Here is a 23,610-nt window from a genome sequence, read left to right as displayed (position 1 = left end):
GATTGTTTCTTTGTTTTTATCTGTGTCCAGTGATTGTTTACCAGCCTTTTCAGCTCCAGGTCTAAATACCATGTGTTTGGTGTGGATTTTTTTGGATATATCCTACTGAGAATTTGCTTGACTTCTTGATTCTGTGTATTTATCTCTCTTGCCAAAATTGGGTAGTTATCAGCCATTATTCTTTGAATAGCTTTTCAGCCCATCCTCCTTTTCCTTTCTCTCTAGGACTCCAGTGACATGCATGTCAAGTCTTTTGAGGTTCCACAGGTCCCTGGTACCCTGTTCATTTTTTCCCACCTGTTTTCTATTTTTCAGTTGGGTAATTTCTATTATTTTATCTTCCAGTTCACTGATTATTGTCTCTGTTCCTTTTCTTTAATGAACTCACACACCGAGGTTTTTATTTGTTTCTGTATTTTTCAGTTTTAAAACTTTACTTTGGTTTTTCTTTATGTCTACTTCTTTCCTGAGACCTTCTTTCAGGCTGTTTTCTCATTTGTTTCAAGTATGTTCAAGTAATTGCTCATTGAAGCTGCTTTGAAGTCTTTGTGAGATAATTCTAACACTGTTGTCAATTTGGTGTTAACACCTGCTGACTGTTTTTCATTCACTTTGAGATCTTGGCTGTTGGTATGACAAGTGATTTTTGATTGAAATGTGAACATTTTCATATTTGTTATAAGACTCTGGATCTATTGAAATTGGCTGTTTTAGCTGGCTTTTAGTCATGCTGCTTTGGGAGAGAAGTGGGGGAAGACATTGTTTCATTACTGCCAGATAGCAAACCAGGTTTTCCATTGGCCTCTTGACACGACACCTGGATGGGGGACAATTCATTGTTATTGTTACTGTTGAGTGGGGATGGGTGTTCCAGCTCCCCACCTAGTCTCCACTAATCCCACCATGGAGATGGCCTTGTTGGTGTTGGATGGTAGTGAAAGTGCTGACTCTCCACTAGGCCGCCTCTGATACCCAATGCAGGGGGCATGGAGGACATCTTACTACTGCCAGGTCTGGGTTGAAGTGCAGGCTCCCCGAATGGTCTCTACTGGTACCATGGCAATTAGGGAGACGTCCCCCTGGCCGTTGGGGAGGAAGTCCCCAGTGCCATACTTGGCCTTCTCTGAGAGCATCCTGGTAGGGGTGTTGGGGTCCCTTGTTACTGTCTTGTGAGGGTGGCAGTCTATGGTGCTCACTCAGCCTTTGCTGGTGTGGGTGGGGCCACAGTTTTTTCTGTCATCTTTGACTGGATTTATTATCTAACATTTGTTGTGTTGCTAGGCTACACTGGTCCTTTAGCTAGAGAAAGTTGGCTTTCTCTCTGTTTTTGTCTGTGTCCAGTGATTGTTTACCAGCCTTTTCAGCTCCAGGTCTGGGATATATGAGGCAAAAAGGAAACCCAAGGCACTCACCAGTGTGTTGTTCCTTGGGACTCAGGGCCCTGGTTTGTCTGCTCTCTTCTCTCCACCTTTCAAAGTCTTCTTATTTTTTTTTATATAAAATGCCCAGGGTTTCTAGTTGTATTCAGTGGAAGGAATAGGGAAAAGCACAGGTACTCCTTCTTCCCAGAAGGCATCTTCTTATAAAATTTTAATTATGCTTATATTTTCCTAATAGTAGTACAGTATCATTTTGGAAAATTTGAATATGTTAAAGAAAAGATTAAGAAAGAAAATTAACATTACTTATAATGCCACTATCTAGAGTTAATTATTTCCAGCTTCTTTGTAGGTAATATAAAATGTGTATATTATGTATATTTTTACTTATTTTTTACAAATTTGGGATCTTACTAGAAATCAAGGTTTCTATTCAGTTCTTTTCCCTTCACATTACATAAATCATGAACATTTTCTGATAGTACTGATACCCATCTTTTCAGTGGAGATCCTGATCCACTCATTAGTAAATATGCCACCCTACAAGCTTCTGTTGTAAGCATGGCATGAAGAACATTGGGTTAGGTGCTGGCAGAGTGATGGGGAAGGTGAGACACAGGGTGTGTGGCCTGCAGGAGCTCATGCTTGATGGGCAGCCAGACTCTGGGTGAGTCATCAGAACTATGGAGAGGATTAAAGTAGGAGGGCATATGCCCGAACTGTCTGTAGTGGCAGGGATGGCCTGACCTCAGTGGTTTGGAGAAGGGTTTTGTGGGGAAATTATGCTTCAGTTGATAGAATAGTTAGCTAGGCAGAGGATGGCAGTGGCGAGAGTCCTCCTACCTAGCAGAGGGGCTAACACTGTGAATGTTCCAAGGTGGTGGAAGCGTCCTTAATAATTCATGAATTCTAACCAGCTTTTCAGATACCTGCCAATAAATCTTTACCATTAAATTTCAGGAAACAGGAGCACCCATCCTAACTGATGATGTTAGCCTGCAGGTGTTCATGGATCATTTGAAGAAGCTGGCTGTCTCCAGTGCTTGTTAAGCTGGAAGATGTGAGCAGAACATTGAAGAACACATCGGATTGTGTTCACAATTGCTGATAACGGCTTAAAAACATTCCTTTCACTTTACTTGTGGGTTTTAATAAATAATCAAAGGAAGCATTGTGTGTAACTCTTTAGATTATAATTTATTTGTATTCCTTATTGTGCCCCTCTTCTGCATCATGAAGTTGTAAGGTCATAAATGTTTTGGTACTTGTAGATGTTTATATGCTTTTTATATCCTAACTTTACAGTTACATAAAATCAGAGGTAATGTATTTTGGCAACTTACTTAGGTGAAAATCATAATGATCAGAAAGGAAATAAATCTGGATAAAGAAAGCACTGGTTAAAATAATGCTAATACAAATTTGATTTCCTGAAGTCTCTGTGTGTGTATGTGTGTGTTTTTAGTGACTCCCCTGAGAGATATTTCCTGAACTTAATCCTCATTTTCTGTCTTAATGTTAACCGAGGGAAAGCTTGAAATATGTGAAACTTTATCATCAAGGCAGAGCTGTCTGGAGTGCACTGTCCCTAACTCACATGTAAACAGCGCAGCCCAGGTAGCCATAAAGAGTGGCTGATGGGCATCAGTGGCTGTAACAGAGTGATAATACGTTTATCTCGGGCATCAAGTAAAATAAACAGGTACTGTTTTTTAATCAAAGTAATATATGCATGGTTTTAAGAAACAAAACAAAACAACGTATCCTAAAGAGCTTTATAATAACAGTTCACTCCTTGAGCCTAGAACTACTCTTTAGAGGTGACTGGTTTTAACCTTTCCTTTCAAGTTATTTGTTGATGTATCAGTGTTAGGCAATATGTCTCTCAATTCCCATTTTCCAGAATGAGGACCTTTCTATACCTTTATTTTTATATTATCAAGGTTGGTAAAATTTACATTCCAACCTATAACTACAGTTATGTCTTCTGTTTCAAAGTTCATTCTGAAAGATGAAAAACTAATAAAGATCATTTACACAGTTGTGATAATGTAAACATTGTCTGTGTTCGAGTCAGGTAGTATTACATTTTTCTCTAAGGGTTTGCTGTCTCAGTCCCTACACCACTTGAAGGAAAACATTCCCAGTGACAAAATCAGTCACTTACGTTCTTATATTCTAGCACTCCACAGGTTGGTTTGCTTCTTTTTTGCATCATAACTTCATGTATTTGTTCTTGTTTTCCCTAGAGTCTCTAATTTTTTTTTTGGCGGGGGAAGAAGATTTTGTTTTCTATTTACTCAGAAATTTGAATTTCTTTTTTTTTTTTTTTTAAGATTTTATTTATTTGACAGAGAGAGACACAGCGAGAGAGGGAACACAAGCAGGGTGAGTGGAGAGGGAGAAGCAGGCTTCCCGCTAAGCAGGGAGCTCGATGCGGGGCTTGATCCCAGGATCCTGGGATCATGACCTGAGCCGAAGGCAGACACTTAACGACTGAGCCACCCAGGCGCCCCCAGAAATTTGAATTTCTTATTCTACTGAATGAAGTCCATTCTTTATTTTTTTTATAAAGATTTTATTTATCCATTTGAGAGAGAGCATGAGAGCATGGAGGGTCAGAGGGAGAAGCAGACTACCTGCTGAGCAGGGAGCCTGATGTGGACTCAATCCTAGGACTCCCGGATCATGACCTGAGCTGAAGGCAGTCGCCCAACCAACTGAGCCACCCAGGCACCCTGAGGTCCATTCTTTATAGATCACTGATCTCCCCTTTAATCACAGGCCGATTGCTATGACAAGTCATCCAGGAATTTCTTTTGTTTGGAGGCCTGGGTTCTACAATTCCTTTTATACCATAAGTCATCTGCTATCTTAAATTACATGGGAGATAACTCACCGAATCTATTCTGTCTTCATACTTGACAGCTTTGCTGGGTATACAATTCTAGGCCCCAAACAACTTTCAGAACTTTGGAGCTATTTTTTCATTCATTCGACAATTTGCTATGTATGGAGTATCTTACAGACACTGGGAATGTAGCCAATAAAATAAATTTCTGCTCTGGTGGAGCTTATGTTCTAGTTAGGGAAGGCCAACAATAAAAAAAAAAAAAATTAGAAGTAAATTATATAATTTATTAGAAGGTACTGAGTCCTCTAGAAAAACAAAGCTGGAAACTCCTATCCATTGGTTGTTGGGCCATCTGGATTGATTCTTCTTTATATTTTGAGTTTGTATTACAGCCTTTTGCCTTTGGTGTGCGTTTTGGGGGCCTTTCCTATCTTAAGGTGTTTAACACATTTTAAATGCCAAGGGCTTTTATTTTGTGTACCTTTTCCATAGGATATTTTTCTTACTTTTTGGATTAAAAAAAAATAGAGAAGGAGCAGGGGGGAGGAGCAGAGGTAGAGGAAGAAGCAGACTACCCACTGAGCAGGGAGCCCGACACGGGGCTCAATCCCAGGACCCTGAGATTGTGACCTGAACCGAAGGCAGCAGACGCTCAACAGACTGAGCCACCCAGGTGCCCCAGATTTTTTTTTTTTAAGTAGGCTCCATGCCCAGCATGGAGCCCAACACAGGATTTGAACTCATAACCCTGAGATCAAGAACTGAGATCAAGAGATGCTTAACCGACTGAGCCCCCAGGTGCCCGATATAATTTTTAATTGAGATACATCATATAGAAGAGCACAGAAAACTGTATAGAGATTAAGGATGAAACTGTTCCACCTTGGGCCTTTCCATTTCAAATTAACAGAAGGTAGAATGTGATAGACGCACCTTGCACTGGTGTTCTCTTCAGTGACAATGAGTTTAGGTGCTGAGGTGAGGTGGCACCACTGAGTGACCTAATATAGAAACATTGCCATGCAGGTTCTACCTCTGGGTACTGGTGGCCGTTTCCAGAGAGAACATGGAGATGGGGAGTAGTGTATGGAAAGCAGCCATCCTGAGGTGGAAAGCATGGAGCCCAGTGTGCCCAATGAAGACTCTTAAATCCATCTTGAAGACAAGGAAAGCCTCTGACCTCTTAGGCAGGGGAAATGACCAGTTAGGGATTTTAAAAACAGGAGAGTGGCAGGATGGATGCGAGGAAGTTGGAATCCAGGTGAGGCCTGAACAGAGGCAGGTGTTTAGACAGAGGTGTGGTGTTAGGCAAGAGTCTGAAATCAGGTCTCCGGTTTGGGTGATATGTCAATCATTCTCTGAATTACAGAAAAAGAAGGAAGGAGTTCTTTGCTCTTTCTTTTCTAGCATTGATAAATTCAATCCTGGACATTTTGAGTTTAGGGAGCTTGTGAGAGATAACAATGCCCAGCAGGTTGGGAGTAATTAATATGGATTTGCTTTCAGGAGCGTTTGGAGCAGATTTCAGTCATTAACAAATAAAGTAAATAATATGAGCAAAGTTGCTCAGGATGAGAAGAGAAGCAATCTTGCAACAGAACACTGATTTTTTTTGTTTTGTTTTTAACAACTTTATTGAGGTATAACTTATATACAATGAACTGCTCCCATTTAAAGTATATAGTTCAAAGAGTTGCTTTTTTTTTTTTTTTTTTTAAGATTTTGTGTGTGTGTGTGTGAGAGAGAGAGAGCACACACAGGTGGGGAGGAGGGGCAAGGGGAGAAGCAGACTCCCCACAGCGGGGAGCCTGACGCAGGACTCAATCCCAGGACCCTGGGATCATGATCTGAGCCCAAGGCAGACACTTAACCGACTGAGCCACTCAGGGGCCCCCAGTTCAATGAGTTTTGACAGATGTGTACACCTATGAAACCACCACCACCATACAGAACATTTCTATCCCCCCAATGGTTTCCTTAGGAGGCAAGTACTGGTCAGCTTTGTCCCACTGCAGGTTGGTTTGTTCCTAGAATTTTGTCTAGTTTCATTTGTTTCTGGCTTCTTTCACTTAGCATAATCCATTTGAGATTCACCATGTAGCTGCATATATCAGTAATTCTTTTTTATTGTGGAGTGGTATACCACATTTCGTTTATCCTTTCACCAGATGATGGCGATTTGGGTTGTTTCCCATTTGGGGCTCTTATGATTAAAGCTCTGTGAACATCCATTTACATGTCTGTGTGGATATGTTTTCATCTCTTTTGGATCAATTACTAGGAATGGAATATCTGAGTAATATGGTAGGTGTATGTTCAACTTTTTAAGAAACTGCCAGTATTGCAAAGAGGTTATGTTCCCACTAGTAAGAGGTCTGATTGCTCCAAATCCTTATAACTCTTGGTATTCTTAATATAAATTTTAGTCATTCTAATAGGTGTGTAATGGTGTCTTGTGGTTTTAATTTGCTTTTCTGTGATGACTAATGATGTCCCTGCACTTATTGTCCATTTCTAAAGGGTGGGAGATACCGAAGAAAATTATGTATTTTTTTTTCTAGTAGATGATCTATATATTTTTTTAATTTCTTTTTTATTCTTATGTTAATCCCCATACATTACATCATTAGTTTTAGATGAAGTGTTCCATGATTCATTGTTTGTGCATAACACCCAGTGCTCCATGCAGAATGTGCCCTCCTCAATACCCACCACCAGGCTAACCCATCCTCCCACCCCCCTCCCCTCTAGAACCCTGTTTGTTTTTCAGAGTCCATCGTCTCTCATGGTTTGTCTACCCCTCCGATTTCCCCCGCTTCATTCTTCCCCTCCCACTACCTTCTTCTTCCTCTTTTTTTTTTTCTTAACATATATTGCATTATTTGTTTCAGAGGTACAGATCTGAGATTCAACAGTCTTGCACAATTCACAGCGCTTACCAGAGCACATACCCTCCCCAGTGTCTATCACCCAGTCACCCCATCCCTCCCACCCCACCCCCCACTCCAACAACAGTCAGTTTGTTTCCTGCGATTAAGAATTCCTCATATCAGTGAGATCATATGAACCCTCCTACACTGTTGGTGGGAATGCAAGCTGGTGCAGCCACTCTGGAAAACTGTATGAAGGTTCCTCAAAAAGTTGAAAATAGAGCTACCATACGATCCGGCAATTGCACTACTGGGTCTTTACCCCAAAGATACAAAAGTAGGGATCCGAAGGGGTACGTGCACCCCGATGTTTATAGCAGCAATGTCCACAACAGCAAAACTGTGGAAAGAGCCAAGATGTCCATCGACAGATGAATGGATAAAGAAGATGTGGTCTACATATACAATGGAATATTATGCAGCCATCAAAAGGAATGAGATCTTGCCATTTGCAACAACGTGGATGGAACTGGAGGGTATTATGTTGAATGAAATAAGTCAAACAGAGAAAATTATGTATTTGAAGCCATGAAAGGACCAGGTGTGGTCAATGGTGGCAAATGCTTTAGAAATCAAATTTGATTATGGCTGAAAAGTAGTTACTGGATATGGCAATTTACTGAACGTCCATGCTGTGCCAAGCACATCACTTTTGCTCTCAAGTTGTTTGGTCTGTTGGAGTGGGGGTAGATTATGCTTTGAATTTAGAAGCGTATGGTTAAGAGACAAGTTGAAGGTGGGCAGAGTCAAAGGAGATGTTCTGCTTTTGAGATGTGGGTAGAGTTAGAGTGTAATTCCGAGGAGGCAGTAAAGAATAGGACCCACGCCCCAGTGGAGAGATTACTTTTGACCAGGGGAACCCAAGGCTCACCCGGACTGGGTTCCAGAAAGGAAAATGGGGAAGAGCTGCGGGGGGAGACAGGCATTCTCCCGTATTTGAGAGCTGCAGGAGGAGTGGACTTAATCTTTACAAATACCATCTGAATCCTGTGTAAGGCAGGTGTTACAATTTTCCATGCGAGAAGTTTGTTCAGAGAAATCGTCATCTGGTGTCACGTAGTACGCGAGGCTGTCCCTCAGCGGCGCAGCCCGGAAGCCCCCTAAGCCCCCACCTTAGGGGCCAATTCCCCGGCGCGACTTTCGGGACTACACGCCCCAGGATGCTTCGGGGCCAGGGCAGGAAGCGGCCTCCCGGGATCGGCTCTCCATTGGAGGTGGCTGCTGTTGTGACGCGCCGACCGGAAGGCCCGCCTCCGCCCGGGGCCTCCCCGGGTCGAAGCCCTCCCGGAGCTGCACAATGCGCGCGGACCAGGCCACGTCTTGGTACCGGCGGATGTCCGTGGTCTACGCGGTGGGCGCCTGGACCACGCTGGGCTCCATGTTTTATTTAGGCCGGAAAAAACGCAAGCCACTAGGTACGACCCTCCGGCAGCCTTCGGTGGGGCGTCCTGACGGGGTCATAAAAGCGGCTTCGCTGTGCCGCAAATACCGGGTTTATTCTGCAAAACCACTGTTGAGAGCAATTCGCTATAATGGAATCTGCCTGGAACTACCTTTTCAATCTTCCCACGTACTTCTTGTGTATTTGAAGAATCTGTACAAGATTCCAGAGGGAAGGTCACCCCGGACGGTGGTTTATTTAAAGAGGTGATGCCTCGGTTCCACGAGCCCCCGTCGCAGTTGGCGAGCAGTTTCAGCACTTCCGCCAGCCGAGCGGTATTAAAATCTTCCCAGTTACTGGGCGTTAAAGGAAATCCCCGAGCCTTCAGAAATGTGCTGGAAATCCGTAGACACCTGTCCGATTCTAGTTGCCTGGGGCTGAAGGGGCGGAGTTGATGGGGCGGGACTTGCTAAAGGCGGAAAATACCCTAAAACTGCGGTTGCACAGATCTGAATATACTAAAAGCCATTCGGTGGTACATTTCAAACGGGTTGATTGTATGATCTGTTAAGTGTTACCTCAGGAAAGCTGTTCTGTAAAAACCGTGCTGAAGATTACATTTGGCGATAAAGCTTATCAGCGGCCTGAAAGTACACGTGTCCAGGATTGAGCATTTAAACACATTTCAGGGTCTGTAGCGGTCATGTCATATTTATTATTTTTCGCAGAGAGAAAATAGTGTCAGGAATCTGACGGGGGTGGGGGTGATTCCTACCTTAATTTATTTTATTTCCAAGACTTGACTAATAACTTTAAGGACTGCTGTCTTAAAAGTTAAGGGGCGCCTGGGTGGCCCAGGCGTTAAGCGTCTGCCTTCAGCTCGGGTCATGATCTCAGGGTCCTGGGAGTCCCGTATGAGGCTCACTAGTCAGCTGGAAGCCCGCCTCTCCCTTTCCCACTCTGCCTGTTGTGTTCCCTCTCTCGCTGTGTCTCTCTCTGTCAAATAAACAAAATCTTAAAAAAAAATTAAAAGTTAATAATTCAGGTGTTCCATTTTTTTCTAAAGGTGATGAAGTAGAGCAAAAGGATGTCTCAAGAAATGAAATGCTTGAGCCCCCAAAAGGATTTTACTTGGAAACAATTGTCACATATAAAGAAGATTCGGTTCCAGTCTCTGACAAGATCCTCAACTTTCTGAAATCATGGACTGGTGGCCCTGGAGGGGAACCATGATTAGCTGCTGAGTGCTGAAAACTGGGACTTTGGTTCAGCATATACATTTCATGGATGCCTTGATTTCCAATTTATGTTTATGGAGAGTGTATCCATTTAATTTAATTTTGCTGTAAAATATAATCACTCGTAGTATGCAATAAATATTTCCTTGAGGAAAAGTCAACTTGCATATTTCAGAGGTGTCCCTCAATACTTACATGAGTGAAAGGTTGAAGTGAAATTTCACATTGAGCTTCCGTAAGTTCAGTTTTCTGAGAATGTTTCATGTAACTTTATATTTCTCTCGTGTTGCCGGCAGACAAGACTTTAGCAGTCCCTCGAAGGTTTCATTCAGCTGATCTCCCACGTTCAGCCTGGGATTTATAGCAGCCCTTTGGGTACTATTGGGCACTTGGTAAGTACGTTATAAATTAGATTTTATAATTCCTGAATTAAATAGACTTGACCTTTTTAATAGGACCTGTACCGGAACCCGTCATTCCTTCAGCAGGCGTGGATTAAACCCCCGCTGTGGCTACCGGTATTCCAGACATGGGGGATACAAAGTCAGGACAACATGGGTCGCGCCCTAGAGTGCTGCACTGGTCTCTGGTCTCCAGTGTCTCTTACGGCTGCAAGTAACAAACCCACACAAGTGAGCTTAAATCAGAAAGGGGTGTTTATTAAAAATGTGTATGGACAGCTCAGAATTAAAGCCGACTATGTTTTTTTTTTTAAAGATTTTATTTATTTATTTATTTATTTATTTGTTTATTTGTTTATTTATTTATTTGAGAGAGAGAGAGAGAAACAGCATGAGAGGGGAGAGGGTCAGAGGGAGAAGCAGGCTCCCTGCTGAGCCGGGAGCCCGATATGGGACTCGATCCCAGGGCTCCAGGATTATGACCTGAGGCGAAGGCAGTCACCCAACCAACCAAGCCACCCAGGCACCCAAAGCCGAGTATGTTGAGGTCTTAGGAGAGCCTGGCACCTGGCTCGTGAAGGCAGCCAGCCAGCTGCTCCCTGAGCCTGCTTGGGCTCTTGTCGGCCTTGTTGCCTCTCTCACTACACTTCCCCCAACCCCCCTTTCTGTAGTAATAGAGCCAGGCCTAGGAGACCTCACTTCCCAGCCACAGTGACAAAGTCTGATCAGCCCCTTCCCAACCCAGTGTTTGGCTTCCACTCTTGAGAGACTCAGTCACTTTGTGTCAGAGCCCTGCCCTGTGGATTACTGAGTACGCCTGAGTTATTAAGAAAGGCATTCGCGGGGTACCTGGGTGGCTCAGTTGGTTGAGCATCTGACTTTGATTTCTGCTCAGGTCATGATGTCTTGAGATCAAGCCCCTTCTGCGTGCTAGGCGTGGAGCCCGCTTGGAATTCTCCCCCTGTTCCTCCCCCACTCAAAAAAAAAAAAAAAGTGGCATTTGTTTCTCATTTGAGTAATGTTTCTTGTTTGTAGCTATTTGGGACCCTATGAGGATTAGGGATGACTGGTAGGACAGGAATCCATCATTTCTAATTTCCTGCTACAGAATTATCTGGTACCTTCAAACCTTTGCCTTGATTTCTCCTTGATGTCCGTTCTACCAGTGTTTTGGTGCAGCCAACCTAAGTGAGGAAAGAGTCCAGGATAGCAGGTAACAGCTTCAGATGCCAGCAGCAGAGAGCCTCTTCCTAAGGGATACCAGAGGTCAAGAAAGGGTCAGTGCCGGTAGGGTAGGTGCCCTAGTGGACCACCGTGATTGGCATCAAACAGATGAGCAAGAAGCAGCATATGGTGGGCAGGGAAGGTGAGAGAAGGGAGTGAACCCGAAGCACGGAGAGATAGGAACAGCAGTATAACCCTTATGGGAGACATTCCCAACGCAGAGAAACACAAGAACGAGGACTTGGGGCATTTGGCAGGTGAGAGCTACCAATAGATGACACCCAGGATGAATGCTTCTACCTTCCCTCAGCTGGCAGTCAGTTTACCCAGGATCCATAAACTAGTGTGGCCCAAGGGGACGTTGGCTTAGATTTCCCTGGGACTTGTCTGGGTGTGTTAGCTAGATCTACCCTCACATCCCTCTCACACCAGCTCCGACCAAACTCCCCTGAACTAGAGATCCATATCCACCTAGCATTGCCACTTGGATGTCCCCTAGCTACGTCCAACCCCACAGCTGAAATCGCCGCCCTCACCCACAGCCCGCTCTCCCCTCCCTCTCTCAGAGAACACTCTGTTGTTCGAATCAGAAACCCACCGTTCTAGGTTTCCTTCCCCGCTCGCTTTTCCAGTCACCATGCCCTGTCCTTTGTACCTTTGAAACCCTCCTCCACTCCCTCTTTGCTGTGCAGCTGCGACTCCTAACCGTCTCCTCATCTTCACTGTCGTCCCCTCCAGTTGGTTTCCACAGTATTAGCCAGCATGACTTCTTTGAAATTAATTTTTATCAAAGCAACAAATGCTTATAATTCTTAAAAACCAAAAATGCTAAAAAAAAATAAGGAGGGGAGCCTGGGTGGCTCAGTCATTGGGCGTCTGCCTTCGGCTCCGGTCATGATCCCAGGGTCCTGGGATTGAGCCCCACATCGGGCTCCCTCCTCGGTGGGAAGCCTGCTACTCTCTCTCCCACTCCCCCTTCTTGTGTTCCTGCTCTCGCTGTCTCTCTCTCTCTGTCAAATAAATAAATAAAATCTTAAAAAAAAATAATAAGGAAATAAAGTTGCCTGCTTTGCCTCTCTAACCCCTATTCTATTTTTTTTTAAGTAACACTTTTGGCTTTCGGCTTGGAGGAGGCCAGGGTGCATCTGTGTTCCGTCATTCCGAACCCGGGTTCACCCAACACCAGCCACCTCCACCACACCACCTTAGTTTGACCCCAATGTGATCAAAGTCATGTACCTGAGGTGCAAGGGTGGGGAAGTGGGTGCCACGTCTGCCCTGGCCCCGAAGATCAGCCTGCTGGGTCTGTCTCCAAAAAAGGTTGGTGATGACATCGCCAAGGCAACCAGTGATTGGAAGGGTCTAAGGATTACGGTGAAACTGACCATTCAGAACAGGCCCAGATTGGAAGTGGTACCTTCTGCCTCTGCCCTGATTATCAAAGCCTTCAAGGAACCGCCGACAGACAGAAGCAGAAAAACATTAAGCACGGTGGAAATAGCACTTTTGATGAGATTGTTAACGTTGCCCAACAGATGTGGCACCGATCTGTAGCTAGAGAGTTCTCTGGAGCACTGAAGAGATCTTGGGGACTGCCCAGTCTGTGGGCTGCAGTGTGGATGGCCGCCACCCTCATGATATCATAGGTGACATCAAGAGTGGTGCAGTGGAATGCCCGGCTAGTCAAGAACTACCAAGGAAAATATTTCAATAAAGGTTCATTTGACAACAAAAAATAAAAAATAAAAGTAATCACTTTCAACTACTAGCTATTTTTTCTGGCATGAGTTTTACTAATATCTTTGACTTATCAATTCTATATGGGGTTTGTTAATGAAGATTCGACCCCCCTCAACACTTTCTTTCTAGCTGTCTTCCCAATAAAAGGAATTGCAGTTTTTAGTTGAATCATTCATATTTACCTTGTTTTAGCTATGCAAATATAGTTTGTTGCTAAACCAAGGAATAAGCCGTAATTAAGTTTCTTATATAACTTTTCTTCCTGGAGTTAACTTCATCCTTTTTTTCCCATTTGCTTAGTCTCCTTTAGGCTTATTTCCACTTCATTCCACACCCTTCAACCTCTCAGTATAATTTCCACACAAACTTTTCCAGTACTTTAATGGCTCTTTTTTTTTTTTTTTTTTTTAAATCTTGGAACTCTCTGTCCTGCTATACTCTGGACTGATTGCTCCTTAGTTCTGCTTCACACACACGTTTGTCATCTCCTTTTACATCTTATGTTGGATCCCCTGTTTTCTTGGTTCCATGTCTCCATAATTTTGTGAAGAAGTGTATAATTTTTTGGAGACTTTTTCATACCTGAAAATATTTTTTATTCTATTCTCACACTTGATTACTAGTTGGCCTGGATATAGATAAATGATAACATTTTTTTCCTCAGAATTTTGAAAGCATGGATCCACTGTATTCTAGCAATCCCAATATTGTAGGTGAGAAGTCCCAATCCTTTGACTGTGACCTATTTTTTTCCTCCCTGGAGTCTTGGGACCCTCTCTTTAGTGCTCTGAAATCTCAGTGATGCATCTCGTGTAGCTCTTTTTTTTCTTTTTAGAGATTTATTTACTCATTTTAGAGAGAACGCAAGTGGGGGAAGGGACAGAAGGAGAGAATATCCAAGCAGACACCTGCTGAGCTTGGAGCCTGACACAGGGCTGGATCCCATGACCCATCAGATCAGGACCTGAGCCAAAACCAAGAGGCGGACGCCGAACCAACTGAGCCACCCAGGCGCCTCTGTGTGGCTCTTTTTTATTCATTTGGCTGATCACTTAGTGGACTCTGAATTTCTAGAGACTCTTACTCAGTTCGGGGGATTTTCTTATTTTTTTTAGCAATTTCTTCCCCTTCTGTTTTGTTGTTGTTGTTCTCTTTGTCTGAAATTCCTAATAGACGTTCCAGAACTTTTTCATTATTTTATAATTTTTCTTTACTACTCTTCATCTCATTTTTGCTCTACTTTCTTCGGAGAGAGGCATTCATTTATACAGTCAACAAATATGTGCTGAGCCCCTACTCTGTGCCAGGCGCTGCTGTGTGTGTTGCACACTATCTAAACAGTGACTTAGGGTGTTTTACCTTCTAGCCAGGGAAGCAGACAGTAAAACAAGCGAATACGTGTCTTCCATAATCCAACCTTTTAATTGAATTTTTTATATTGGCTACACCTCCAGCTGTCAAGAGCTCTTTCTTGTTCTCAGTTCTTTTTTTTTTTTGAGAGAGAGAGAGAGCTTGAACGGGGGTGGGGGAGAGGCAGAGGAAGAGGGAGAGAGAGAGAGAGAGAGAATATCAAGCAGACTCTACACCCAGCTCTGAGCCCAATGCGGGGCTCAATCTCATGACCCTGAGATCATGACCTGAGCCAAAATTAAGAACCGGACGCTCAACCGACTGAGCCACCCAGGCGCCCCTCTCAATTCTTTTTTTAATGGCATCCCATTTGCTGATGAATATTATTTTCTCATTGCCGAAGGTATTCTCATCTGTTTTACTCTCTCTTGCACTGTGCCAGAAGTTCCTTTTTGCTGTTTGATTTGCTCTCTGTCAAGTTGGAAGTGCTTGTCTAAAACCCCTTCTTCCTGGACAGGTCTGGATTTAAGAACTGTTTGCAGCTTCGGGGGGAGGCATTATGATCAGGGTATGACCAGCTTTCTACTGGTGGATGGTCTGGCAGTCAGCGTTCTTAGCAGCATACCAGAGACCTGGAGCAGTTCATGCGGAAAAGGAACTTTGGAAAGGACATGGAAGAACTCCCAGAATTGGAGGGAGAGTTGGGGAAACCTGGTTGGAGACAGCATGGCCAGGGACAGAACCCCAAGTGTACTGCTGGCTCGCTGCCGACTACAGGCACGGTGGGAACATGGGGCTGGGGGCAGGGCCGCTCCTGCCAGGACCCTGCCTCTGGTACCTAACCACGGGGTTTCTGAAGACCCCACCTGCTTCTCATCACTTACCTCTGAATCTGTTCTGTGCAGTGATACTTAACTGATGGTGTCTTGGTCACATGCCTGGGCCCTAGCTGCAAAGGAGCCTGGGAAAGGGAGTTTCCAGTTTCTTTCTTAGGGATGTGTGGACTTTGAAGGTGAGGAAGTTCTCCAGATATAGGAAGGATGTCCACAAAATGCTGTGCAGGCAAATACCATGACAAATGTCCACTCTGGGCAGCAAGCCTGACTTTTATTGGGAAGTATTGAAACATCAGTGTCTGCAAGTCATTTTCCCCAGCAGAAGTTCCTCCAGTCTCGCACCTGCAGGTAGATGCCTGGCTGCAGGAATTCTGGGAGCTGGATGGGGGAGAGGCTTGGGGTACAGATTACAGATTTCCATGTAGTCCAGTGCCCTGTCCTCGGGCTGCCACCATGAGTATCTCCAAGCAGAAACCTCAGATCTCCTGAGTAAAGGGCAGGGAGTGGGGGTGGGCACCTGGGAGTTCTGCTAGGGAATCACTGAAGCTGGGGGTGGTCCTGGCCACACTACCCACGCAAAGTCCATCTAGCTATGGAAGGATGGCTATTATAAAGCTGAGGATTGTCAAAATATACTTTTTAAGGGGCGCCTGAGTGGCTCAGATGGTGGAGCACATGACTCTTGATCTCAGGGGATGAGTTCAAGCTGCACTTTGGGTGTAGAGCTTACTTAAAATCTTAGGGGCACCTGGGTGGCTCAGTCAGTTGGGCTCCGACTCTTAATTTTGGCTCGAGTCACGATCTTGGGGTGGTGAGATCTGTGCTCGGCACAGATTCTGCTTGTCACTCTCCCTCTGCTCCTCCTCCTGCTCTCTCTCTCTTTCTCAGATAAATAAATAAAATCTTTTAAAAAATGTATATACTGGGCGCCTGTGTGGCTCAGTTGGTTAAGCGACTGCCTTCGGCTCAGGTCATGGTCCTGGAGACCCGGGATCAAGTCCCGCATCGGGCTCCCTGCTTGGCAGGGAGTCTGCTTCTCCCTCTGACCCTCCTCCCTCTCATGCTCTCTGTCTCTCATTCTCTCTGTCTCAAATAAATAAATAAAATCTTAAAAAAAATGTATATACTTTTCAAAAAGTTAAAAACATGAATCTAATACAAAATCAGATGAGCAAATATCAAAGACTTGTTCAACTCATCAGTGAAAACACCAGTAGGATGATAAAGCTTGTTCAAGGAGAATGAAGCAACAAGGATAATTTAGGCCCCAGAGAAAGAATTGTTAGAATAGGATTTCTGGTTAATGTTCTACAGGGGGTAAATACCTACACTTTGGGGTTTTGTTTATTTGTTTACCAGACAGGAATCACTTTTATCCTTATTGGCCAAAAATCTACAAGTTGATGTGTAACTTCACAAAACCCAGGCTTTTATTTATTTATTTATTTATTTATTTTTTATTTTTTTTTAAAGATTTTATTTATTTATTTGAGAGAGAGAGAGTGAGAGAGAGCATGAGAGGGGAGAGGGTCAGAAGGAGAAGCAGACCCCCCACTGAGCGGGGAGCCCGATGTGGGACTCGATCCTGGGACTCCTGGATCACGACCTGAGCTGAAGGCAGTTGCTTAACCAACTGAGCCACCCAGGCGCCCAAACCCAGGCTTTTAGTCATAGGTAAATGATGGGTCAAACAGAGGTACATTCCCCCAGATAATTAAGGAATATTTGAGTGGGCCTGCAAAAAAATTCTTGGACCCAGTTCCAATTGTGTGTGTGTGTATGTGTGTGTGTGTGTGGTGGGGGGGTCCAGACACCAAAGCAATTCTTGGGAACCAACTGGGGGTCCTATGATTCAACTCCATGCTGACACTATTTACCCAGAGATGGTATCAGATCCCACAGGTCAAGGGCTCAGTCCTGTAAGACTGTCACCTCCCCCCAGATGCCAGTCACAGCCCAGGTCCTCCTCACCTGTGCTTCTGCCTGTGGCAATCGGCTTTTCCATCAACACCCTCCTTGGACTTCAGACACCAGGCTCAAGCCCAGATTGTTACCTGTTCTTTTGACCCACCAACTATAGATCAGAGGTTCCCATGATCCCCTCCTTGGATTCAATTAATGTGCTAGGGCAGCTCCTGGAACTCAGAGAAACATTTTACTGACTAGATGACAGTATGTAACTCAGGAGCAGACAGATGGAAGAGATGAACAGGACAACGTGTGCGGGGAAAGGGCGCAGAACTTCCCTGTTCTTCCCAGCACGCCTTTCTCCAATCTCCATGTGTTTACCAACCAGGAAGCTTTAGAACCCTGTCTCTTTGGGTTTTTATGGAGGCTTTGTTACATAGGCATGACGGATTAAATCCTGGGCCACTGGCAATGGGACTCAATCTCCAGCCCCTCTCCCCTCCCCAGAGGTTGGGGGTGGGACTGAAAGTTCCAACCCTCTAATCACATGATTGTTTCTCCTGACAACTAGCCCTCATCCTCAGGTGGGGTCCAAAAGTCACCTTATTAATGTGACAAAAGACATATTTATCACTCTCATCACTTAGGTAATTTCAAGAATTTTAGGAACTCTGTACCAGGAATAAAGGAAGACCAAATACATATTTCTTATTTCAAATCACAGTATCACAGCTTGTTAAACACAATGCTCCAAATGACATTAAAAGCACTTGCTATCTTTCTTTCGGCTGATACTGCAAGTTTTGGATAATTTTCCTTTACAGCATCCTGGCAGAACTCCGTCTTTGGTGGTGTGAAGACTCAGTGACTCCGTCGTCAGGCCTGCCCAGTCACGGCTGCCTCACCAAACACCATAGGTGAGTTGAGGGTCACGTCCAAGGTAAGGAGGTAATTTGAGTGGATTTCGTGGAAGGGATCAGTCATGCTTGGCTTGGGGGCAAGGGGGTGTCTTTCTGCTGATTTATCAGAGGGCTATCTTGCCATGTTTTTCTATTTTTTCCATCACAGATTCAGCATACGTTAAAATGAACATGAGATCCTCCTGGACTTAATCTATTTTCAGAGAAGAAAATTATACAATTGTGTACTGATGGAACCAGAAATACGCCCAAGTGGCAGAAGTCAAAGAAGCAACAGAGTTAAGGTTCTCCTAAGCATTAGTGATCCACCTGTTGGAAAAACATGCTTTTTGGGGGGCACTGTGCTCCCACGTGCTCTAGCAGGCAGAGTGTTGGGCTTTAAACATTCAGGGGAGCTCTGCTTTACCTGCCTGAATTAGACTTTTAAGATGAATTACAGGATCTATCATTTCCAAATGACAGATATGGCCCAGACAGAGATGATGGATATGTCATTGTAAAGATACGCTTATTTGCAGATTCCCCTCAAGATCAGTTTCTGAGAGCTATATTACGTTTATTCCTTGCCACAATCCGAAGAAGATATTCTCCCCCACTTTACAGATAAAAAGACGGAGGCTAAATGAAGTTAAACCATGTTTCCTAAAGTCACACAGAGAGTGGCAGAGCTGGGACAGAAAGCAAGGTTTTTCTGTTGCCAGAGCTTAAGCCGTTGGCATTATGTCAACCTCCTCTCATAAAACAAGAGAGGGAGCTATTGATGATAAGCTTTGGAAAGAAACACTGAAAACTTTTTGTTTTCCTAGAATCCAAATTCCAGAAAGCTCAAGTTACCAGAATGTTTTATGCTTTTGTGAGAGCCAGATAACAAGTGCAAAACTACCATCAGGGACCTATTAAAAATGAAAGTCCAGGGCGCCTGGGTGGCTCAGATGGTTAAGCGTCTGCCTTTGGCTCAGGTCATGATCCCAGGGTCCTGGGATCGAGTCCCGCATCGGGCTTCCCGCTCCTTGGGAGCCTGCTTCTCCCTCTGTTTCTCTCTGTCTCTCATGAATAAATAAATAAAATCTTTAAAAAAAAAAAAAAAGTCCAGTGAATTTAGGAGTCCAGTTGAATTTAGTCCAGTGAATGTAGCAGTTTGGCTACATATTCTATCCATTGGCTGTATCTATTTGCTGTCTAATAGAATGGTGGTTGATGATTTGAGACACAGCAGCATCCTGTGTCATCATAGAAAGGTTGCATATGCAAAAGGAATTTTTAGTATTAAATTTATTTTATTTATTTATTAATTTATTTAAGAGTGTGAGCAGGGGGAGGGGCAGAGGGAGAGGGGAGAGAGAATCCCAAGCAGACTCCACATGGAACACGATCTCACAACCCTGAGATCAGGACCTGAGCCGAAATCAAGAGTTGGACGCGCAACCAACTGAGCCACCCAGGGGCCCCAGTATTAAATGTATTTCAAGTGCTAAAAACTGTCATATCCAGATATTACTATTACACAGAAGACATCTCCCATACCACAGCTAACTCAGAAGCAGAAGCTCACCAGTTCATTTTTCACTCATTCTTCCTTTATTCATCCACCTATTCATGTCATGTCTATAGAGAACGCACTATAGTCACTACCCTGGAGGGAATGTGAAAGTGATTACTCAATGCACAGCTCACAGGTGCGGGGGTGAGCAGTTATTTCTTTGTCTGAGATTTATGTCAGGTCAATAATATCTTCTATTTAAAATGGCTGGAAATGGACCGTTCATTAATACAATGTCTTCGGAAAAGTACTCCTATTTGGAATTTGTGGCAGAGACTGTTGACTTTTTGTTCCACAGGAGTATCTGCCAAAGTCTATGGCCTCTTTGAAAGCAAAGTGGGCCACATCTGTCCTGGGGTGTGAGTGAGTGATGAGCCATCTCCTGGGCATGTGCTTCCCTTCCCGAGGCCCCTCCTACTGGAGGAGCAGGGAGGTGGCTCTGAGATATCTCGACCGTTTCACCATTTGGATGAAGACGACTCCCAAAGAATGGTAGAACAAAAAAACAAGGGGTGCTTGGCTGGCTTAGTCAGTAGCGTGTGCTACTCTCGATCTCAGGGTTGTGAGTTGGAGCTCCATGTTGGGTGTAGAGATTACTTAAAAATAAAATCTTAAAAAAAATCCCAGCAACTCGGGACGCCTGGGTGGCTCAGTCAGTTAAGCGTCTGCCTTCGGCTCAGGTCATGATCCCAGGGTCCTGGGATCAAGTCCCCCATCGGGCTCCCTGCTCCGCGGGGAGCCTGCTTCTCCCTCTGCCTCTGTCTCTCTCTCTGTCTCTCATGAATAAATAAATAAAGTCTTAAAAAAAATAAAAATAAAAATAAAAATAAAAAAAACAGCAACAAAAAGAAAGGAATTGACTTCTCTGGGCCTGTGGAGGACCATATCAGTGCAGAGTTTTATGAGAAAAAGAGTCAATTTCTGAGACGTTCAAGCCACTGTTACTTGGGTCTCTGTTACAGCTGACGTAACTCTAAGCAAATCCCATCTCCCTATTAATTTATTAAAAAAAATTAATCTAACTTTCCGTGATAGAATAATTTCCTCTACTTTCCTGAGCCTCAGCTCCTTTTGATGAAGAGGCATCATATCTACCTTGTCCGCTGACAGGGTTATGACTTTCCACTGAGAAAGTGCTCTGTGTCCATGCTACAGTTACCAGGAGTAAAATATGTCTGAGTTAGTCCTGAGAATCAGGTGTGAACACCTTCCTGCTTTAAGTCCAGTCCCCTCCTGTAGTCCTCTGCCGCTTCGCTCTTGGTACCCCAGGGAGTCATTTGTCGCATGGAACTTGCCTGTCCCCTGAAAGAGGTCTTACCCTGGTGTTCATATACTTCTTCAGCAGCGCAGTTTAGCAATGTGTATCAAAATGGAAAATGGCGTATCCTTTGATCCAGCAATCCTGCTTTCAGGAATTTACGGAGATAACTGAAAAGATTCAGGCAGAAGCCTCTTCAATAAAACTTGCTCAACATGGCATTGAGCTGAAAACAACCGTTCGGTAGACACTGCTGATTGCCTTCCCGACATCCACTACTTCCATTCCTGCTTTATTACGGACCGGTGAGTATACCCCATCCGGTGCTTTAAGGGGGACTGGCTCCATCCGTAGGGCAGGTCCTGGTTGGCCCAAGTCAGTGTTTCTCAAAGGGGCATTACTGGCACTGTGATGGGTCAACCCCGTTTGTGGGCTGCCCCAGGTGTTGCAAAAGCCTCAACATTTCAAATTCTCTGGTCATTAAATGCCAGTAACAACCTCCAGACACTGTGACAGCTCCAGACCCCCCTCTTCACACACACCTCCTGTAACTCTCTGGAGGGCTGTATGCCCGGAGGCAAGAACCTTTTGTCTCAGCCAATCATGTGTGTGTGTGTGGGGGGGGGTCAAGTCCCATCTCCCTTCCAGTGATTGGGTTAAGCATGGTCATGTGATCTCATTCTGGCTAGCCAAGTGCAAAGGGCTTCCGGGCAAGATGTCCTAGCTTCAGAGGAAGGATCAGGAAGAGATGGTCTCCTGTACCTCTGGACATTGGGTCTGGATAGACTTCCTAGAACAGCCACAGCCATACTATAAGTCTAGGATACAAGCAAGAAGCCACGTTCACACATTTATTCATTGAACAATGTTATCGGAGCTCTGGGTACTGTGTTAGATGCTTCGGATACAAGGGTAAGCATGAGAGACATGAATAGAACACAGCCTAACAGGCACTAGAGTAATTGAAAGTTGCCGGAGGATGGGGGCACCTGGATGGCTCAGTCTGTTAAGCATCTGCCTTTGGCTCAGGTCTCCATCCCAGGACTCTGCTTCTCCCTCTGCCCCTCTCCCTGCTCGTGCTCTCTCTCTCTCTCAAGTAAATAAATAACATTAAAAAGAAAGAAAGAAAGAAAAGAAAGAAAGAAAGAAAGAAGAAAGAGAGAGAGAGAGAGAAAGAAAGAAAGAAAGAGAAAGAAAGTTGCCAGAATATGAGGGAAGAACCATGGGATGGTGATGGGAAGTAATGGGGAACAGGGATGCTTTTGTCTGTGTGGTCAGAGAAGTTCTGTCTGAGGAGGAAGTGTTTGAGCTGAAAACTTAAAGGAAGGAGAGGAGCAAGATGTACAAAGAATGGGGGGGGGGGACTATTCCAGATGGAGGACCAGCAGATGCTGAGGTCCTGAGGTAGGAACAAATGGATTTATCTGAGAAATGTGAAGAAGACCAGAGTCTGGAAAGTGAAGAATTTATACTTTAGGAACATCACTTTGATTTCTCTATGGAGAATGTGTTGGAGGGGGACCAATATGGCAATAGGGAGATAAGTGAGAGAGCCGTGGTAGAAATCCGGGTGAGAGATGATAGGGAGCATGTGACAGGATGACATGATGGTGGGGCGCCTCCGTGGCTCAGTCGTTAAGCGTCTGCCTTCTGCTCAGGTCATGATCCCGGGGTCCTGGGATCGAGCCCCGCATCGGGCTCCTTGCTCTGCGGGAGGCCTGCTTCTCCCTCTCCCACTCCCCCTGCTTGTGTTCCCTCTCTCGCTGTGTCTCTCTCTGTCAAATAAATAAATAAAATCTTAAAAAAAAAAAAAAAGGATGACCTGGTGGTGGAGAGAAGAGGGCACTTGGGGGTATGTTTTGGAAAGTGAGAAGATTTGTGATGGACCAGATACTTGGGGAGAGGGGAAGGGGGCAACTACCAGTCACTTAGGACTCTGGTAAACATTGGAGCCATTTGTTTAGATAGTGATGGCCCAGGTGGTGGAGTATGGAGGGATTAGGGAGTTCTTCTAACACCAACCGGTGTATTGCAGTTCCGTCCTGGCATTAACCATCCAGACAGCCCTGACCCTGCAAGTTTAAGGGCACATCCCCAACAAGGCTGCTCTTACTTCAGATGCCAGGTTCATTTCAGGGGTCCAGGCCACTGTATTTCAGACCAATGGGCTATGGGTTTGGGAGTTTCTGTGACTCCCTCAGATTTGTCACAATGACTCACATGATGGGTCTTTCCGGTGACCAGCTCCCCTCATAAAGTCAGGTGTGATCAAGGGGTGCAAAGAACAAACACACTCCTATCACTTGGGGGATTCTGAGGATTTTAGAAGTTCTTACCAGAAATCCAGAACAAAGACCAGACAAATTATTACACAAAAGGGGTGGATATCCTGAATTCCATTTAAAATCTATTCACTTTATGTCATCTCTGATTCATGGAAATGGAGATGTGAAGGTATTTGGAAGCACAAACTCACAGGAGATGTCTGGAGCAGAAATGAAAATGTGAGTCGGGGGCATGAAGGTGGAATTTAAAATAGATGAGAATGGAGAGCAAAGCCAGGGTGCAAGTGCAGTGAGGAAGACAGGGGAAGGAGGGAACCCTGGGGAGAGTAGTCATTGAGAAGCCAAAGGAGAACTCGTGCAGAGGGG

The 23,610-nt window shown here is 44.5% G+C and overlaps 2 protein-coding genes and 1 pseudogene across 4 annotated transcripts in view; all 3 read left to right on the top strand.

The window, feature by feature from the left end:
* Positions 1–2,802, top strand: part of SEC23B (SEC23 homolog B, COPII coat complex component) — a 38,507-nt gene extending 35,705 nt beyond the window's left edge. For all 3 annotated transcript variants that reach the window (XM_035005781.1, XM_035005779.1, XM_035005780.1), the window contains one exon: positions 2,340–2,802. In XM_035005781.1, the coding sequence (XP_034861672.1) occupies positions 2,340–2,429 (90 nt within the window). In that variant the 3' untranslated portion in view covers positions 2,430–2,802. The remainder of the gene's footprint in view (positions 1–2,339) is intronic.
* A 5,591-nt stretch (positions 2,803–8,393) lies between these two features.
* On the top strand, positions 8,394–9,947 carry SMIM26 (small integral membrane protein 26). Its single transcript, XM_035005648.1, has 2 exons — positions 8,394–8,578; positions 9,611–9,947. Exons 1-2 carry the CDS (start codon positions 8,461–8,463, stop codon positions 9,775–9,777), a joined length of 285 nt encoding a protein of 94 aa, XP_034861539.1. The 5' UTR covers positions 8,394–8,460; the 3' UTR covers positions 9,778–9,947.
* A 2,582-nt stretch (positions 9,948–12,529) lies between these two features.
* Positions 12,530–13,121, top strand: LOC118011594 (annotated as a pseudogene).
* Positions 13,122–23,610: the final 10,489 nt, after the last annotated feature.

The sequence above is a fragment of the Mirounga leonina genome, unplaced genomic scaffold (assembly GCF_011800145.1).
Source record: "Mirounga leonina isolate KUSES-001 unplaced genomic scaffold, KU_Mleo_1.0 Mir_150, whole genome shotgun sequence".
Classification (NCBI taxonomy): Eukaryota; Metazoa; Chordata; class Mammalia; order Carnivora; family Phocidae; genus Mirounga; species Mirounga leonina.
This window is presented reverse-complemented; position numbering and strand designations above follow the sequence as displayed.

Coding starts and splice junctions, on each gene's coding strand:
- SMIM26 (XM_035005648.1), top strand. CDS start 8,461: ATGCGCGCGGACCAGGCCACGTCTTGGTACCGGCGGATGTCCGTGGTC. Junction 8,579..9,610: donor GAAAAAACGCAAGCCACTAG/GTACGACCCTCC, acceptor TTTTTTCTAAAG/GTGATGAAGTAGAGCAAAAG.